Source organism: Cyrtonyx montezumae, unplaced genomic scaffold, assembly GCF_038088225.1.
Source record: "Cyrtonyx montezumae isolate F1298 unplaced genomic scaffold, pur_monq_1.0 scaffold_8, whole genome shotgun sequence".
Lineage (NCBI taxonomy): Eukaryota > Metazoa > Chordata > Aves > Galliformes > Odontophoridae > Cyrtonyx > Cyrtonyx montezumae.
In genome coordinates this window covers 21699595-21719643 of record NW_027072089.1, presented here as the reverse complement: position 1 = coordinate 21719643, position 20049 = coordinate 21699595, and the positions used below count along the sequence as shown (strand labels likewise).

The 20049-nt window shown below is 40.9% G+C and overlaps 2 protein-coding genes across 6 annotated transcripts in view; one reads left to right on the top strand and one right to left on the bottom strand.

Moving 5' to 3' along the window:
- The window catches only part of RAD54B (RAD54 homolog B), a 59747-nt gene extending 55761 nt beyond the window's left edge, over positions 1-3986 (bottom strand). The window contains exons 1-3 of the mRNA XM_065752828.1: positions 3930-3986; positions 2147-2296; positions 1303-1477 (exon numbers count right to left, since the gene is read on the bottom strand). Of these exons, the coding sequence (XP_065608900.1) occupies positions 1303-1477; positions 2147-2284 (313 nt within the window). The 5' untranslated portion in view covers positions 2285-2296; positions 3930-3986. The remainder of the gene's footprint in view (positions 1-1302; positions 1478-2146; positions 2297-3929) is intronic.
- A 345-nt stretch (positions 3987-4331) lies between these two features.
- On the top strand, positions 4332-18629 carry LOC136058991 (RING finger protein 151-like). Of its 5 annotated transcripts, XM_065752835.1 has the most exons (9): positions 4332-4369; positions 6402-6511; positions 8413-8526; positions 9380-9605; positions 10500-10639; positions 11946-12108; positions 13293-13413; positions 13956-14202; positions 18589-18629. In XM_065752835.1, exons 4-8 carry the CDS (start codon positions 9400-9402, stop codon positions 14190-14192), a joined length of 867 nt encoding a protein of 288 aa, XP_065608907.1. In that variant the 5' UTR covers positions 4332-4369; positions 6402-6511; positions 8413-8526; positions 9380-9399; the 3' UTR covers positions 14193-14202; positions 18589-18629. The 5 variants fall into 5 exon arrangements, with proteins under 5 accessions (XP_065608907.1, XP_065608906.1, XP_065608909.1 ...); XM_065752834.1 differs by lacking the exon at positions 18589-18629 and having other exon boundaries at positions 6402-6501; positions 13956-14485; XM_065752837.1 differs by lacking the exons at positions 8413-8526; positions 18589-18629 and adding an exon at positions 8307-8367 and having other exon boundaries at positions 6402-6501; positions 13956-14485.
- Positions 18630-20049: the final 1420 nt, after the last annotated feature.

Genomic DNA, 20049 nt, shown 5'->3' with positions numbered 1-20049 from the left:
CGTGTATTGCCTGGTTACGTCACTGCGTGATCACTAGCAAACATCAAACTGGTCTAGCTGACATATAGGAAATGAGGTTTGGGTGCCAGGTTTTGGAGCAGTCATGAATCTCGGCCAAATTTTGCAGACCAGAGGGTCTGCAAGCTGGGTACTGGAAGGACCAGAAAGTACAAATGAGTTACTGGAAAGAGCATAATATCTGAGGGGAGTGACTACCGGTTGGCTGGCCACTGCTAAGTCTGAACTAGGTACCAGAGTGTCATGTTGATCTGTACGTACCTGTTGTGAACAAGGCAGCTGGCAGACCAGAAGATACAGCAGCCAGGTTACTAAGTAGATCAGATGTCTAAGGCCATGTACCTGTAGTAGTGTATTTACTTATGCGAGTGCAGGTCTGAGAACCAGCAATGCAACTGAGGCCTTTGTGGTTCATATGCCCAGGTAGGCAGACAGCAGTTATGCCAGGGAGGGAAAGGATTGCATAGAACTTTTCTAACTATCAAGGTAATTAGTTATGAAGAAAAATATCTAGGTAAAGTGCAATGCTTCTCAGATAAATTTGGCACCAGAGCTAACACACCTGCATTCACTCAGCGTGGAACATGCACATCTGTGCTCATGGCACATGAAGAGTAGAAAAAGAGAACACTCAATTCTGTGGAGTCAGTCAAGCCCGTCAAAGTGCACTTACTACATTTCAGACACTTCACCATCTTTGCAGTGCTTACTACCTAGCTTTTGAGAGGAATATTCATTACCAGGGTTAAAAAATTAATGAATGGTACACATGAGTGAACACAGCCTGTCCTAGTTACGTGGGAGTTAGTAACCCACACTTGAACCTGAATGGCCACCAGAGACACTGTCATCAGATCTTACACTGAAGAAGAATCCTCATGGATTCTGAAAAGTGCAAATCCATTCAGTATCACTTGTATTCTCTGCACGAGGCCAATGAAGTATCCAGACTGCAATACTCTTCTAAAACTTAGGGTATCCTAACACTTTTCATGATATTACTCTCAATAAAAGCAAGTAGGCCATAAGGACACTTATGGAAGACACATCTCAGTAGCAGCACTACCAATTAATTGCCTTGTAAAATCGCAGCTTTTTTCCTTTTCCATTTTAGAGAATCGCTTAATGTTTGTTGCTGTTACACTCTGCCCAGTAGAACAACAAATAAAGCTCCCATTGCACGAGACATTCGTATTTCATAAAAGGTTAGTAAGCAGCATACCAACCAGAAGCTTTTAAATTCTCACACAGCTAATAGCAGTCAAGGAGGAAAGTGCATCTTACCAGTTTTGGGTGCACTCTGTGTTTTCATTTCCAACTTGCTGCACTTATTAGTGCTGTTCCATGATTTTGTAGACTTTACTTTTCCAGATGACTCAACAGACTGTGTAAAATTTTCATTCTGATTCTCACCAAGTATATCACAAAACAGTGGAGCACTCCCATGTTTTTCACCTATCTGCAAAAGGGAAAGAAGTTCAGGATAGCATTTCCTTCTGGCAGGTGAAGTGAAACAGAAAAGAAAGCAACAATTAGAGATTGTAATAGTTAGATAATGAGTATTATGTGTCTATCTACACAGATATATACATTCCTACACAAATATATACACTCTCATTTTCAGAACAGTAAGTGCATGATCACAAAACCGAACACTATTCGTGCAAGCAGCTTAAAAGCTGCATTTAATTAAAGTTTCCAAAGATGAAATTAATAAAAATTGTGGAGGTTTCTTTGGTCAATACTATAGAGTTCAGAGAAAGTTCCTTACAGGAAAACTACAACTCAATGTATTGGCATTTAATGAATAAATATCTCGTTTTCTAAGCTTCTTTTGCCAAAGTGTTACAAACAATTGCACTCCACAAAGTCCAGGCCAACATGTCTCAGCTGCATTACAAATCTGGGCTCAGTACCGATTCCCATTACTTATTAGAAAAATATTTTTCTGTGAGCACTGAGTGAGAGAAACCTACCCAAGATGCTTGATCAAATTCAGTATGAGCAAAGGTATCAAAGTCTGTTGTAAACATACTGATGATCTAAGCTGGGACTGTATGTGGCGAGCCCAGATGCTACCTTTTATTAACAGTACTGTAGGAACAAATGTAATTTTTCTTCATTTTACCTCCTTTAATTTCATGTCTTGTTCTGTTTCCTCAGTTTCAGTCTTGGGACAAACTGCATTACTTCTTCCTGGTGGTATAAACCTTGGCTTTTTTCTTATGCTTCCTTGCACTTGACTTGGAGCTGCTGATCGCCTCATATTTAGTTTGTACTGCTTTGGAAAGAATGAAGCAGGTTAAAAAAACATAGCCAGAAAAGGCTTCAGGTGTAGAAATATACCTATAATGATCACTAAACCAGTCTTTTAAAAGAAGCAAACGAAGAAAACAGCTTATGTGGTATAGAAGATTTTCAAATAACATTTTTTATTGACAAGCATAAAAACATATGAAAAAGAACTGCAATGTTTTAAGTACTGAGAAAGACTATTGCAATTTTGGTAGCTTCCTTTTCCGTTTGGAAAGCAAGTAATGCAGTTCTCAAGAGCAAGAAATGCTCTGGAGACATCAATGTAGGGCTTCTTACTGAACTTGCAAAATGTTCTTATAATGGATTGATGTAAAAGAACTAACTTTTCTAAACACATAAAACATAAGATTGAAAAAATTATTAGTAAAACAATGAATGCTAAAGTTTCCCATCTGGGAGTAATATTTTGCATTAAACAAACAACTATACTGGTAATTCTGACATGCAGTAAAAGATGAGAATTCAACTGAGATAATCTCTCCATATTATTTTCACTTTTAGAGTGAAAGAAAAGCACTATATTTTTCCTTCAAAATACAAGACCATTATTCCTCCAATCTCAGACAAAATTAAACACACAACAAAGTTAGTATAACAAAGTATGCCTGTGCACATTGCAATAAAAAGTTACAATCTTAATACTTAAATTAAAAGAAACAAAAAAAAAAAATGAAGAGTAACCCAGAAGCTCAAATTACAAAGACAACGGTACAGAAATTTATGGAACACACTTTGATTTAGTTCTCTATTCATATGTTTATTATTTTAATTGATTCTCTCCCACCTCCAATTATTAGATAAGAATAAGCCATTGAAGCAATTGCAGACCCAAATATCTCTATCACCCTGAAAGCACATTTGCACCCTGTTCCAAGAGGCACTGTGTTCCTGAACTTCAATTTTTACACTGCTGTGCACTCCAGTGGCGTAGCAGGGCACAGCAACCTTTCTTTCCAAGATCGGCAACAAAGTAGTGGTGAAACAATTTGCAGATATTAGACACTGCTGATGTACTCCTTGATACCTGAGACGTGCAGACGCCGACTACTGCTGTCTTCTCTACACCATGAATGATGACACATACACGATACTGTTTCTGGACATAAACCATAACAATTGTTGGGTCTTCTATGTAGGATGTATGGCTGTGTCAAGGAATACCTCCACATTCCAACTACTGCCACCACACATCAAACATGCTTTTCCCAGTGAGACAGCCACCACTAGCCTGAGCCATCCTGTAGATGCAGTGCCATTACGGGTGGGCCCAGAGACGCTGCGGGAGGTAATAAGAGAAGCTGTGCTCCTTTCTTTGTGAGCAGAGTAAGCATCGTGTGAAATCACAGCCGGCAGCGTCTCATCAGTGCACGTGTTTCTGCAAGCACTGAATTCAGCAGGACTAGAATGAACAGTGACTGTAGGAGTCTGGAGCAGGCACAAGGAGCAGCGCGCTGTCACACACCCACAGTCAAATAACTAATTAAGGAGGTCCGGCTTACAGAAGAGGCACAAAAGAAACCCCAAAAAACACCTGACAGGAGAAGCTTATCAGCGAGGAGTTATTTTGGGTCAGACCGTTCCGCGCCCATCCTTACCTCAACAGCAGCGCTCACCGCGCTCAATTGTCCCGCCGCCCGCTCGCGTCAGCCCGCAATCTGCCCTGCGCATGCGCCCCACTCTGCTCCCTACACGCATGCTCCAAACCCATGCCCTTCAAGAGCCTGCCGGGAGACACTGATGTGCGCATGCGTACTGCACCCTGGGGGGGTAGTAGCAGCGCCGCGCCACACACAATATGGCGGAGAAGCCTTTTCGGGCGGTCACGTGCAGCCGTCAAGCACGAGTGGCTGCAAAGGTAACCTCGACCTTTTTGCGACAGCGGGCTGAGGGGCGGTGGGACTGAGGCAGTGCCGAGAGGTTTGGGCGGGCTCGGCCCGTGCACCGATAGCGGCCATTACACGCGCAGCGTGTGGGCCTGGTGCTGGGTAAGCGCCGTGCCCGGGGGCCCCCAGGAGGCGGCGGCGGGAAGATGCCGGTAGGTGGAGGCGGGGCGCCGCGCGTGGTGCCCTGATGTGCGTGGCCCAGAGCAGCGCCAGCCGTCAGCAGCCCGCCCGAACGCGGCCCCTTCTCTTACCTGTGCCCTAAATGAGTGGGGTGGCTTGTTCTGAGGAGCGCAGGAGCTTGTGTTGGTCATCTCCTGTACTGCTCCGCTTCCGCGGCCGCTGGAACTAGTCCTGAGCCATTTGCGTGACAGTCGAGCCTGGCAAATCAGTCTGGTTTTCTGCATGGGCACTTGTCTGCACCAGGTGAGGAAAGGGCTGCGTTAAATGCCCCATTGATTGAACGGGGGGAGACGAGGGAAGGTGAGAGGACATAAATAAAGGATGGCTTGGCTTAGGCCAAGGGAGGATTGCTGTCAGATGCGTTTTTTGGCAGTTCAGCCTTCAAACAGTCTACTTACCTGGCATGGTGGATAGAGGCAGGAGTGAGAGCTTGTGCTGACACAGTTGAAGGGATGTGTCTGCTTCTTTGGGCATTAATGCAGTCAGAAACTGACTTACAGTTTCACAAGGCAGACTGAAACATTGCTTTTGTATAGTGGGATTTAAAAACAGAGTGCCTGTTTGTGAAACAGAAGCTGAAGCAGCAGTGTGTTAAACATCACCTAATTGCTGCATAAGTTATTTCTTCTTCCACTCACACAGGACTTGTGAAAGTGTTATCGTACACATCTCTAGTTGTGTGATGATGCCCTACAGCCCTTATAACTGCCTTTATTTTGCCACAAGGAAATAAACTTTTTAAAAAATCAGAAACTACTGTAAAAGAAAAAAACATTTCACTAATGTATCACTGTCCTAATTTTATGATGGAATAGCTTTGATTAGCTGTAGATATTTGGCAAGATTAACCATTATGTCACTGGTAGCCATATCCTGTCCATATTCTCCCTGTATCTGTACCCATACAGAATCTCTGTCTGAAAGCTATGGCCTGCTCTGCATGGCTTCAAGCTTGCATCTGCCTGACAAACAACATGGGGCAGAAGCTCCTGAACTAATGAATCAGTATCCACGCTGCTTTTGGCTGGGATGGAGTTAATAATGATCTTGATAGCAGCTGATAGGGTACTGTGGTTTGTATTTGTGATGAAAGCAGTGTTGTTAGCACAGGGATGCTTTAGTCGTTGCTGAGCAGTGTTTACACTGCATCAAGGCCTTTTATTGTTTCAGCTTGAAGCTGAGAAGGTTCTGGGAAAGGCTGGTAGTGGCCTTTCAGTATCTAAATGGGGGGCTATGAGAAAGAAGAGAGCAGACTCTTTAGCAGAGTCTGCTGTGGTAGGACAGGGGGAAATGATTTCAAACTAAAAGAGGGGAGATTTAAGTTGGGTATAAGAAAAATGTTTTTTTCTACAGTAAGAGTATTGAAGCACTCGAGCAGGTTGTTCAGAGACATGATGGATGTCCTGTCCCTGCAGGCATTCAGGGTCAGGCAAGACCCAGGCTCTGAGCACCTGATGTAGCTGTGGGTGTTCCTGTTCATTGCAGGGGAGTTGGACCAGATGTCGTTTAAGGGTCCCTTCCAATTGAAACGATTCTATGATTCAATTTCATACTGCCTCTCCAGTGTAAAGCTGGGGGATGCACCAGGAGCTGGAAGGTGGCACAGGATGGACAAATACCCAAAATGTCCTAAAGGATGTTCCATACTCTTGAGCAGGTTATGCTCAGCAGTAAAGTGAGGGCATTGTTTGCATGGGAGCTGCTGCTCAGGGACTGACGAGCCCTGGTGCTGAACAGTTGTGGTTACATTGCTTATTTTCTTTGGTTTTGTTTCTCTTTGTGTTCTCTTTTGCTTTGTATTTTCTTCTTGTTGTTGTTTTTTTATCTTATTAATTTATCTAAGCCCCCAAAGCAGGCACACAGCTGCCTGATGCTGAGCCACCAACTGGGGTTAAACTCCAGTACTGGGGGAAATTGTCACATGTCAGGAACTATGAAGAGGAGAAAATGTATTTGAATGGAAAAAAAATAGCATATGATAGTTCATGTTTTTCTGCCTTCCAGATTTTGCACCTACACATTTCAGGTTTCCTTGGGGACAGCGTTGCTGGTAATTGCCAGGTGATGGGAAAAAATCGGGACCAGAGGAACCAGACAAGGCAAGGTTTGGAAATGTTAGTGAAGTGTGAGAAGGTGGTGCTGCCTAATGTAATTTCTAGATGCAAACACTGAGGAGTATGAAATCTGTGAACTGTAATAGAAATGGAGGAAGAGGTTTTGAGTTCAAAGTTGAGAAAAGAGAAATGGCTGAAGAGAGGACAGAAATTGAAGACAATGGTGTGCTGCAGTGGAAGCACTGAGTAAAGCCATCTGTATTACTGTAGTGTATGCCAGCTACATCTGCCTGATTTTCTCCCCAGTGTCTTGAAGAGTGAGTGGGGATCAGCAGCACAGGCAAGTGTAGCTTGTGGCATCCACAATTCCAGTAGAAAAGAATCCATAGAGCTACAGAGTTAATATAGAGTTCTCAGGACATATCTTATACTTCTGTGAAGGTTTTCTAAGAGCTGAATCCCTTGGCATTGACACACCAAATCAAAATGTTAGCCTCATAATTCAAATTACAGAACGTGTATGGTGCATTTAACAGTCCTGCAGTGTAAACATACTGTATGTCTTGATGCTTTCATCAGTACTGGGAGCTAGTACTTGGCTTCACATTCTGTTACTATTAATTAGCATTGTACTCCAGTTCCTAACTTCCCCTTGTTCCCTTCTGTCCTCACAGTGACAGCTTTGTGCAAACATAGTGCTTGTTTTGTTTACCCTGAACTGGCACAGTGCTGAATTTCCTGTTTTTGCAGGAGAGCTTTAAAAGTATGCAGGGAAACAACAGTATGAAAAGAATTGTTTATCATCTTCATAATACAGTTTTTCTTGAGCACACTCTTCTAAAAACATAAAACATCCACGCTTTGTCCAAAGGGTTGGCATATCCATGATGCCTGCAGGTTTCATTTGTCTGTATTGTGGATGGCAGCATAGCCAGAGAAGTACAGAGCTGAGTGCACTCCAAGATCTGCTTGGGATCTTGTCAGGGGTCCATGGATTGCACTGCATGTTGCTGTTGCTGTGCTATTAACATGCCAGTAGAAATAAAATGCAGTGTGGAAACTAGAGCAGGTGATGTGTTTTATGTTTGGTAACAGACTTGCTTGCTTGTGTTATATCTGCTCTCAATAGAGATGTTATTAACTTTAGTCTTAGCAAGCACCCTGTTAACACAGGTACCTCTCGTATTCAGTGAAGCTATGTTTTACTACTCAGAAATGGAAGGTGCTCCAAATTCTGGATTTATGATGTATTAGTGAAAGGGAGTTGTAAAGTTGTTTGGTTTTTGTTGGTTTGTTCAGTGTTTTTTGTTTTTGTTTTTTTAGAGCAAAATATCCTTGGAGTCCTTGCAGATTCCTGCTGTTCTTAAACAGATCTAGTTCAAAGTGAGAGCAACATAGCTAGGCAGTTCTGATTTATTTCTCTAGCACTGATTCTCTTAGAATATTATATTACAATTACTAGATGTTGACCCTAGGGGATTTAAGTGATGCCTTTGTTTGTAGTGAGACCTTAGTTATACTATGTATCAGAACAATGTTCTTTATCAGTTCTGTGAACTTGACTGTGATATTTCTGTTTTAAAAATGAGCTGCATGTCATGCCTGGATGAAGCCAGGTTAGATAAAGTTTCAAAACTGTAAGGAATATTATTTTACCAGATTTCAGTTGCTGATTTTCAATATTACTGAATTCTGTTAACTTCAGTTCTACAAATGAATCTCTAGGGGTTTGAAATTAAAGCTCACTGGGTGTTCTGGTTTGCAGTATGTGCTAGGATCAGTAATAACTAAAAGACTGTTGTTTTTTTGTTGTTGTTTTTCCTGGTCTAATCAGATCTCTTGTGTTGAATTGTAGGTTTTGAAAGCTGTTAGGGCAACATTCTATTCAACAACTGGCTGATTAAACATAGGACTTGGTAAGAAACACAACTGAGCCTTTTTCTTTCTAATTTTTCTCATAGGCATAATAAAGCAGTGAAGAGAAACTGAAGGATATACTGCATATGTTGCTGATGAGAACGCTGATTCTTTAGTAATTGGACAAACTAGGAATATATGTAGTAAAATCTAAGAAGGTAGGATGTTTTCATATTTTATTTAGAAAGCCTCATAGCTAATTAAAAACTCAGTCCTAATCTTGTACGTTAAGGAGGGAGGCAAATTCTAATGCTTTCATGGGTTCTGTGAAGTTTTAGCAGCTTCTCTGAGGGAAGGATTTTGGTGAAGGTAGATTGCCTCTTAGTTCTTCTTCACAATGCTTTCAAATAGTCTCAAAAGGTAATTCTGTTTTATGAAGTAGATCTGGTAGGAGAGAACAATAGCCTGTCAAGACTTCAGGGCTAGCTGAAGCCTTGGATTCTCTTTCTTCCTGAATATCAAACAGTTCCCTAGACACAAGGAGATTTTGTGGTGTTCCCTTTGGAATGGGAGTCAGTAACTATTGGAGAAACTTTGTTGTCTTTTTTCCTTCAGTAAGGAGGCACTGTATTGTCACATACAGTTCAGAATACAAAATGTGCAGGCTGATAGCACCACGGCTGTGGGCTGTAAGGTTACTGTTTTCTGAGTTTGGTAGGCATTGTGTAGAAGATCTATATTATATAAATGGAATGCAAACATTTTCAACCTTCTTTGATATTTTTGCTTCAGGTAGAGTTCAAGTAAGCAGGAGCTATGTGATTTGTGATGGCTGCTAGTACTGTGCTTAATAGCAGAGTTAGGATGCATCTGCTGATGTCTTTGCTTTTAAACTTCAGGGAATCTTGATATAAAATGAGGATGCTGACCTCCAGCAGTACAATCCTCCAATTCGCAATTGAATCTTGAAGTCTGTAGTGCATGCAGGTGCTTGCATTCTCACCAGCTCTGTATTTGCTGATGTGTTATCAGATCCTGAACAGAAACTGCTTTATGTCTGTTTGGTAACAGGTTGAAAGTGTGTGGAAAGCATGGGTTATGATATTGAACGCTTTGTTGGCTACGTTAATGAAGGGCTCTTATGCTCCATCTGCCGTGATGTGCTGGAAGATCCGCTCCAGGCTCCTTGTGAACATGCTTTCTGTACTGCTTGCATTCATGGGTGGCTTGTTCATCACAGCAACTGCCCTGAGGACAGACAAGTGATTGATGTGTCTGTGCTACGGCCTCTGTACAGGTATACGATAGCCTCATTTATGTTGGAATTGTATGAATTCAGGATTTTTTGAACTCTTCTTGCATAGATTCATCTCTTGTCACCTACTGTCATTCAAAGTTGTCTTTGCCCAAAATATCTGTGATAGAAGCTGATCACTTGCTTGAAGCCATTAGCATTTTGTAGTTTTTGAGATATTAAGATTTCTGAACAGAAGGAGCACTTATTTTGGTCTCCACCTTAGTGTATCTTGAGTGCTAGTTCTAGACACCTGCCCAGATAGTATTCTGAATGTTTTCTATAGCAGCAAAACTTTCCCAAACAGTTCTAGAGAAAGCAGGCAATGCAGTTCTCAGGATTAACAGTCACTAAGTAATGTATATCTTGTATTTTTCTTTTCACTTTTATAATTGTCTACTGCCAGAAGTCATAGTTTTATCACTTGGCACTGCTTGGTGTGTGGCTCCTGTATTGCCTGTCTTACTCAGATTGAGTAATGTTGTGTTTAAATCAGCTGCAGGCATTGAGTTAATGAGAGCACTAATGGAGTTATGTTTGTCCCTAATGAGAGTGTAACTGTATGGAAAGCTGAAGCAGGCAATGCCAATGAAAGAGTAGCCAAAGTGTTGGAATACCTGCTAAACTAGTGAAAAGTAAGAGTTAAAGACAATCAAAAATAAAGAATTTGATTGCACATTTAATTTTGTCAACTCACTTTCCCATTTAACATTGTTTCTTTCAAGTTTGTTAGCTTGTTCTTTCCAATATTGTCACTTGAATGCCTATATATATACAAACTGATTATTTGTAAGTTTTCCTAGTTACAATTTGAATTTTAATTTGTCTTCACACAGTGGAGAATTCAATTTTTTTCAATAATTTTCTGTTTTAAGAACATTTTTTTTTTGTGCATAGGTATATGAAAAATGATCTGAATCGTCTTCAGCTACACTGCAAAAACAGAGAGTATGGCTGTGAAATGGTTTGCTCTCTGGAGTCTATAGACAGGCACGAGAGGGAGTGTGAATACAGTCAGATACCATGCTCCAATGCTGGTGAGTAACAGTCAAAGTTGTTACATATCTTCTGAACAGAAAAGATTATTTTCCATCTTTCTGTCAACAGAATGGCAATAATGGCCATTCATTTTTAAACAGAAATTCAAAGGCTGCTCTTTGCAGCAGTCTTTTCTGAAGAAAACTCATTACCCATTCGTGGCAATCATGGCCATTAGCAACAAATTCTTATCCAAAAACTAACTGAAATTAAGGAGGGCAGTGAATTTCAAGTTCATGAAGATTGAGGAGTACGTTTGTTAAGCTTTCTGTCAATTTGTGAGTTTGTCTTTCAGTGTTGAAGCTTCATTAAACTGTGATGTGACTTCTGATTGGAACAGCTTGACGTGATGTTACATTGATTGGAACAGCTGTTTTTCCTGGTGCATCTGCAGCCACTCACCATCTCTTGACTTTAACAGAAAAGTATCCTGACCATGAGATTTTTTAACTAAATTTTTAGTAGAATTGAGCTGTTTGTGTTAAGGTCTCTGAGACAAACCTGTCCTTCCTGAGGAAGAAACATACTTAAAAAAATAAATGTACTGTAAAATTTCCCAGCTGCTTTTATCCAAAACGTTACATGTTCCTAGAAAAACTTAATTTCTAATTAAAGATGTTAAGGGCATAGTTAAGTCTGCCACTGTAATTAATTGTGAGGAAATTGAGATGCTGGAGTTGCTCCATGGGAAGTCAGAAGTCTCAGCAGTGACTATTGCAAACGCATCTTTTACTTTCTGTATGAACAGTAACGTTTAACGAGTTCCTGCTCCTCGTCTCTGTTGTGTGGTACCAAGGTGTGAGCATGTGTAAATCTCTCATGGCCTGTTGTATAGACAAAAGACTAACCAGTGGTCAGGAAAGCACCCACTGTTGTACAACCTGTCCTTGGACCCTTTTTTCCTAAATTTGAATTTGATTTTTATTTATTTATACGTTTACATTTTTCCTCAGCTCTATTCATTGCAAGCTAAGAGTCTTGGCCTGGCATCTGGGTTGTTGTTACTGAAGTTGCTTGAATGCCAGACCAGTGACAGAAATCTTTACAAAAAGTGCTCATTTCTCATTTAACCGATGAATATTGGAATAAGTGTTTTTTAAAGTCTGCATTATTAGCAGTATGTGTGTTATAACTATTGCACTTTATGTTCTAAGAATGTGCTTTTTTTCCACCTTTCAACACATTGACAGTTGCTTATCTCAGGATACTGCAACTTCATTACTCACTGAAATGGTTATGTTGGAATGAATGGAAATGCTTCTGTTGGTTGTAAGTGGTTAGCTTGTCTTCCTGTTCCCTGTTCAGGCTGTACAGTTCAGATTGAACGACGTAACCTTGATGGCCACCTGGCAGTGTGTGAATATCGGAGCCGGGAGTGCCCCAATGGCTGTGGTTACACCATTCTCAGTGCAGAAGACACACAGCATAATTGTGTAGCAGAGCTGAGAACTGAGCTGGAGCTACTTCGGTACACATCTATTTGTTTATGTTTGTGTTTGTCTGGGCCTAAAATCACTGTATAAAGCACTTCACGTTACTGGCACTGGATTCTGGTATGTGTTAAAATAGTTGTTAATCAGTTGATACTAGAGGAACAGGGTATTACTTGTCTGTGTAGATTTAAATTCTTGTTGTTTTGTTTTTTTTTCCTGTTACTTTTTTCATCCAAGTTCTTACAAATCCTGAAATACCATTGTTTGCAGCTGAACAAAACTGAGCCGATAAACTGACAAAATACCTCCCAAGAACTGGATAGAAGTTAGCAATTCCCTTTCCATTGTTGTGATATAGGTGCAAATCCACGTTGTTTAATTATTTATTCCTATTTATACAAATCATCCCGAAGATAAAAATCTCATGATAATCTCGTTAGGTACAGACCAGTAGATTTAACTGCATAGGATCTTATTTATGTTTTTTATTAAAACCATGGCATAACAGTTGGTCAGTATGAATCTCCTTCCCAGTATTCTCTTATTTCCTCTTATATGTTTCTGTACCTCTTCCTTTCTGTGATATTTCCACTAGGCAGTTCTTGGTGCATTTTTTGTTTCTTTGCTTGTTGGGTTGTGGTTTTTTTTCCATGTTTCCTTCCCTATTTTTAGTCTTTCAACTCTGTGAGTCTTGTGCTCCTGAACGTTGCTGTGAAGTCTGGCTCAAATCCATTTAAAAATCATTGAAACATGAGGAATTCAGGTACCTAGTTACTGAACTCAAAAGGTTAACACCATAACAGCAAATTTTTGGCAGTTGATCTGTACGTGATCACATTATGACAGTTTACTGCTATCATTTAATGTCTTCTATGAAAGTGACAAGATGACATGTTTAGCAGTACAGTAATATTCACACATTTTTTTTATCTTGAGTATGTATGCTTAGAAATAAGTAAATACTGCAGACAGTCAATTATTTGGAGTCATAAGTACATGATCTCAAGCTTCAAGAATGTGATATGTTTGTCCCCTTATGATGCTGAATGATAAGCAGCAAGAATGTGTCACTGAAGACAGTTTATGGATAATGGTATCGTGTCTCCAGGGAGATGTCCTGTACAGGTCAGGCTGTCTGGCTGCAAGAAAACTTTGTGGAATTTGAAGTATTTTATTCACCCATGTTAACAAGGCTTAAAAAGGAGAAATACTTTTTTAGGTCAGAAATGATCTGCAGAGTGGAGGAAGCAAAGCATGAGATGGAGTCAAGATTAGATTCACAGAGAAGACATATGGTCCAAAAAGAGAGTGTTCTGCAAAATGAAATTGAAGAGCTCAAGGTGAGTATGAGCTTTTCCCTCCCCTTCCCCCTTACAGCAGTTGTAGCAGTTAGCTCTTCCCTCTTTTGTAAATACAGAGCCTCAGAGAGAGGCAAGTTTTATGAAATATAGAAAACAAAACATGCTAGCACAGCACTTTGCCTGGCTGATCAGCTCATTTTTAGCTTCTAAACCTAAAGCGTCCATCACAAATCAAACAGAATGAAATAGCCAGCCCCTTTGTTTAGTGCTGTTGCAAGTATCTTAATCCAGTGCTGACACAGAGCCCTGCTACAGACAGCAGTGCTTACGCTGTGGTTCAGCTGTGCTGAAAAGGTTGGGAAGTTGCAGGGTAAATCAAATAACAGGGAAGACTACGTTACCTTTTGATAATTCTATTTATTATTCTATTCTAATTACGTTTCTTCTGCTAACAAAACCAGCCGACGATTTCAACATTGTTAACTTAGAACCTGTTACCCTATGTGCATGACCAATTCAACATTGTAACACCGTGGTTGGAGAAGCTTGTTTATTGCAGTAATTTGATACTTGCATTTCAGAGTCAGATGTCACGAGTCATGTCCGACGTCCGTTCCCTCATGGCTGCAGAGAGACAGCATCGACAAGAACTGGAGCAGGCAGAGCTGGAGAAACGGGAGCTAATGGAGCTGCTGAGGGGGCTGCAGAAGGACTGCCGGTTAAGTACTGCCGAAGGAAGCAGGAAGACAGCGAACTTCCGCCCCCTGGTGCGACTAGAGAGTGCAAAGAGAAAACCTAGGGAAGTTACAGTTATCTAAGCAGTTTTAAGTTCAAAAAGCTTTTTCTTCTAGTTTCTGTGACCGTCTGGCAAACTTTTCTACTCTCCATGAATGACTGGTAAATCATTTCCAACCTGCTCACACTCTTTTTAAAAACTTTATTTTGGGGCCATAGAAGCAAATGGGAGAGTTTTTTCTTATGGAATATGGGGCATGGAACCCAGTAACCTCATAAAAAAGGGGAAAATATTTGACTTGTGTCTCTTCAGTGTGTCATTTAAAGAACTCTTTCAAGCCTGAAGACTAGAACTAGTCAAAGATACTTAAAGAGTTTTCTGTTCTATCATTGTTGAAGTCTGGTTTATGCATAGACCTGAAAAAGAAAGAAAATGTGATTATTGGACATTTGGGACCTACTTAATTTTGGGAAAGTCATTAATAGGAGTTGATGTTTTTTTTTGTTGTTTTTATAGTCTGTAGGAGGTACAATTCAGAGGTGAAAAGAAAGCAATTTGAATTCTATTTCTGCCGCTGTGTAAGAGCTTCAAATGCAGATGACTTAACCTCGGAGCTCCTCTAACTTCCCAGGCTTGAGAGAGACACACTTAAGAGACATGTACTGAGGCCCAAGGTAATGGCATCCCCTAAAAGCTTCTGTATAGTTCTGTGGGTGACTTGGGGTTTGTGGAAGAGGTCTTCCATTGTATGTAATTATTTGGAGATTTTCTTTGTGAAAGTATCAGGTTTCTACCAGGTCCTTTGAACCTAAGTTCAGTCCATTCAGTACTCGGTTTCTTTAAGAAACACAAGTACTTTGAATATCTCTGATTTTCTTTAGGCAGATACGATGCTACTTGTATGTTAATATCCACAACAGAGGGCTATTTGCACAGTAGCTTGGACTTGGAATGTTTTTATTAGGGTTCAAGTCTACAGCTGTGTAAGAGCTAGGACTTTACAGCAGATGGACAAACACTGAATTAAGTCCCTATAAAGACTATCATCCCTATAAAGACTGCAGTATTCATGAGAAATCTGTACAATTTGAAGACTTGGCTCTATACTCCTCACAAAGCCTGTTTGCATTGATTTCAGTGCTGTGACTAAGCCATATTCTGCCTCCTGGTGCAGCTCTTCAGTGGAATAACTAGGGAAGGACCTGGCCTCCTGCTCATTGAGCTCACTAGATTGTTATCAGAAAGCTGGGTGCAGGCACAACACTCTTAATAAACCCATTCTCTAGTTTAGAAAACAAATACATTTCTGCATCTAATTTCCTGTCGCTTAGAACAACACTTCTATGGCTAAAGACATAACCAAAGAGAGAGACTGCTACCTTCTTTAGCACATACACTACGATAGAAGGACTTGTCATCAGTTTTCTTGATCTGAGGCATTAGTAATTCCTAGCTCACCGTTCTTTCAGTACGGCTGAAACGACTGCACACATCAATTGTTAAGCTTTTCAAAACTAACTAATAATTCTCCTGTAAAGGTTTTGTTTTGTTTTCTGAAGCTGTTCACGGGAAGTGCTGTGACCAAATATTTACTTGGTTTTCATTTCACTCTTCTTATATGCCAGATGGAGCTACAGTCGTTACCAGTATTTGGGTGGTTATTAGCAGTCTCTTCCAGACATAGCACCTCTCTTAAGCAGCCATACTGAACCAAGTGAAGCAGCAGCTATAATCTGGGAAAACCCTCATTCACACCAGACATTCAGCAGTCAGTTCACGTGTATCAGTGTGCATATTAGAGCTGTAGATAGAAACTAAGAATGCTTTTATTATCTCGTGTTCTGGTTAAGGAAGCTTTTAGTGTCTGTTTTTTTCCTTTGGTGACTGTTTCAACATTCACACTAATTTTGAAGCTTCTTAGCAACACCAGATTTCACGCTCTTAGAATCAGTGTATTTGCAGGGTTGTATTTCTGTGTTCTGTAATTGTGTGGTTGTGTGCTGTGATTTGATCTATCTTGCTCAATGTGAAAGAAGAAAATTCCTCCAGAATCCAGTGGAACTCAGATGAGCTAGATCATCCTTCCTGAATCGGAGTGCAGTAATAATATTCTCCATTCTGAACAGAAAAAAAAGCAAGGAACTAGCTTTGTGCTTTTCTCTTAACAGGATCTCTGCGTTTGTTCTAAGAATTTCACCTGCTGTTTTTATCACTGAATTCCTTCTAGCACAGGAGAAAGGGTTTATTTAGCATTTGCTTAGCAGTTGGGCTGCTGTTTGTCCCCTAAGTGACACACATAATTTCATGTGGGGAAAAAAACACAAGAAGTGAGAGCTGACTTTCTGCTGCACAATCAATTGAACTTCAATTTGCCAGCTTTGGAGGGTCAGAACTTCCAGTGTTAAAATGAGGCAATGCTTCAAACCCACTTGCTGCTGGAATGACCTGTCAGCTTGGGTCCCCTTGAGCTTGAAAGAAAGCACGTAGGTATTCTAAATACTAGCTGATGGCGTTGCCTCCTTGCAGTTTTTGAAGGCTGATCCTGCTCCTCAGTGGTGGTAGCTGTTCTGCACTTCAGGTGTTCCTCTACTGGTGCACCACGCAGAGGGCACTGCATGTTAAACACAGCCATTGTTTCACCCATTTCTTAAAATGGCTGAAATGAAACAGCCCATTACAATAATATTTTATCTAGTTTTACCTTTTGCAGTCTCATGTATTACACAGCTGATAATAGCAGCTAGCAGAAGCAAGGAATTTTTTCTTTCTTTCAAATTCTTAGAAAAAGATTAAGTAAGGGTCCGAGTATTGTAGTAGATAGTGTAAGTGAAGGCGTTCATTTAGAGGTGCTTCTTGTGTCTGGGAACAAGGATGTTAAATATTCTCATGCCACATCACAGTGTAACAAATTCCATTTCCTCACGGTTGGAACTGTGCCCAGAGCACACTGAACAGTTATCGAGTGGACCAGTAGCCATGCAAGCAGCTGTACTTAGCAGCTCTAACAGAGCAAAGGATGGGAAGGAGGGAGACTGGAAAGAACTGCAGACTGCATCTCTGCAGAAGCTCAGCCTCAGGGCAGGGATGCAGCAACAGCAGCCCCTGCAGCAGCTGGCTTACCACCAACACAGACTGCTGCCCTGGGTGTCACAGTTAATGTACCATTACAATTACAGGGAGATTAAGTCTTTGTTTCCAGCTAAATGCGACAGTACCAAACCTGCACAAATCTCAGAGAGAGCAAGTTATTAAGTGAGACTGCAAGGAGCAAATCCTTATCCCACATTAAATTGGGTGAATTTCTTCAAGTACACTCTTATTTTAACACTTTTAAAGTGAGTGGAAAGTTTGGCTTTGAAAGAAAAATCAGTATTTACCTATTTATTCTGAAGACTTGTAAGACACCAGGTAAAAGTATTTTGGAATGAGTTCTGTTAAACTGGCTTCTCCACTTGGTGGGCCAATTCAGGCCGAAGTGTTGCTGCTTCTGTTTGCTTCGTGGTTGAAGCTACATTCCAATTGTTCTGCACTTCTCCCAAAGCAAAAGCTTGTCAGTGGTCTCAGTCAGGGTCGAACCACTGCTCACAGGATTACTTTATTTGGAAATATTGTAAATCAACTGATTTAGAATGGAGGACTGTGCATCCAAGTCAGATAAGGGAGTTGCAAAGCAGAGTTCTGCTGTCCTTGCTCATGAGGATGACAGGTTTTAGTACAGCTCTAGTACTGGATAAAGTCCTTTATGAGGTTTGCTTAATGGAATCACAGAATGGCTGACCTCTGGAGGCCATCTGATCTTAGCCCCTCCTCAAGTATGGACACCCAGAGCAGGGTGCCCAGGGCACCACAGATGCAGGAGTTTCTTGTCAGGGCAAAAAGGAATAGGATTACCTATGCAAGCTAAATACAGTGGAGAACATTGACTGGGAAGAAGTGTTTAAATCTCACATGCTTTTAAGCGTAAGGTGCTTTTAAGAAATTCAGTGCATTAACAGACTTCAGTTCCTAATGATACATTATCTAGACAGTCTCCCAGATTAAATTTTCCCTACATTGCCCTCTTGGATGTTTCTGGTATGGTGCTTTTCAACAGCTGTCTTACTTAGAAGTGCTGGATAGTATTTCAAAGGAGCAGTGCTGGCCTTTCCTTTCTTGTGTACTGCTCACAGGATGAAGTATGGTAGGTCAGGGAGATTTTACCACAGACAGATGCCTTTGTAAAGACCTACAATTCTATGCAACTTTATATATAAACAGATAAACATTGAATTGTCTTCCAGCATTATGGTTCACTGCCAGCCTAGTTACATTTTCTACCTTTATAAATACAAGGACAAAACAGTGCTTAACAGACCTCAATCTCTAGTCTGTAGAAGAAACAGTATTTGTATCACTTTGAAATACAGTTTGTATAAAAGTTGAACTAATAAAGGGTTATACCGTAATTAATGCAGCTTCATTTCTTTCTGTTACAGAAGTTTGAGTCTCTCCTTGATCAGATGAAATAGGGTACTTCAGCTGAATGCACAGCACAGGCAGTCGTGGAGAAGCTACACTAGAGTCAGTGTGTTAAAGGAGCTAAGAGTGTATCTACCAGTAGCACAGTGTTCTGCTAAACAGAGGAAATGCACGGCAATAAACAAAGGAGGTGGGTGCTCAAACAGTAAAACCCCATGGATTTTTCACCTGCCTTAACCCATATTAACCCATAGTTTCTGAATAGTGCAGCCCTTGGTGAAAGAGACAGGAGCTAACAATTGGACTAAAGAATGTGATGGTCCAGTCCTGCAAAAGACAGCATGATAGCAAACTGGCATACAGGGCAGGGAAAGTGAATTTGCCATCCATCAGGTAAAGAATCTCATCCTTAAAGCAAGCTTTTTGTACTTGCTACAGGAACCCATTTGGGATATGGTCATGTAAGAACAGCAGAACTCAGGAGTGGTAAGCTAGTTTTCATTTGCTTAAATATTAGCAGTCAGGATACCGGGTGCTCTGCAGTGTGATTTAGTTTCATACAGCACTCTGTTCTGTACAGCGTTCTGTTACCTGATGGCAGTAGTTAGTTACCCAGCAGGGAAAAGACTGAAGATCTGCACGTGGCACCTACAGGTGGTATGCACACAAATCTTGCAGGCAACACGTTTAATCTGCCGGGGCACGGCCATATTTCAGGCAGTATAGAATAATAAAGGCTGTATATCTTCTGAAGACTTTGGAAATTTGTCTCACCCTTACACTGCAATCACAGGATCATTAGGGTTGGTAAAGACCACTGTGGTCATCTGTTCCAACCCACTGTGCATCCACTGACCCATCATGTCAATCCATTTGTTTGTTGGCAGGGAGGATGACACCGCACAGGTTTGGCTGTGTATGCATTTGATGGCACTTGATGAGGGCACTGACTGAAGGAGGCAATTCTTCCAAATTTCTGCTGGCAGAACAGCCATTAATAATAATAATAACCTTTCCTCACCCAACTGCCTGCCGCACCGTCTGTGTACTCAGCCCCAGGACTCAGGAGGAAGAGTTATATGACACTGTGGATCTGTTGCACATTCTCGTTCCTCCCCAGTGCTTTGTTCTTTGGGGGGGCTGTACAACTACTGAAGAGTGTTTTGACACTGGGATTAGCTCCAGTTAGGAAACAGAACTTGAACGCTTATTTCTGGGCACAGTATAAAAAGCAAAATTTAATGCTTAGAATGTTACTTGGGGAGGATTCCAGTTTAAAAGAGTCAAACCAAAGAAAGAGCATTATTTCAAGTTGAATTTACCCAAGAAAAGAACCACTTTGCATCGAAGGGCTACAGAGTTCATTAACAAAAAGAAGACATACTTCTTTTTCAGGTTTTAACTAAATTTACAGATTGCATCCATCTTAGAACTTAACCAACCCTTTGTTTCCTCCATCTTTGAAAACGATTCGTGTGACA

What these genes read in the sequence shown, in the direction of transcription:
- LOC136058991 (XM_065752835.1), top strand. Translation starts at nt 9,400, where the DNA reads ATGGGTTATGATATTGAACGCTTTGTTGGCTACGTTAATGAAGGGCTC. An exon ending in GTGCTACGGCCTCTGTACAG is followed by an intron (nt 9,606 to 10,499) that starts GTATACGATAGC and finishes TTTTGTGCATAG; the next exon opens with GTATATGAAAAATGATCTGA. An exon ending in GATACCATGCTCCAATGCTG is followed by an intron (nt 10,640 to 11,945) that starts GTGAGTAACAGT and finishes TTCCCTGTTCAG; the next exon opens with GCTGTACAGTTCAGATTGAA.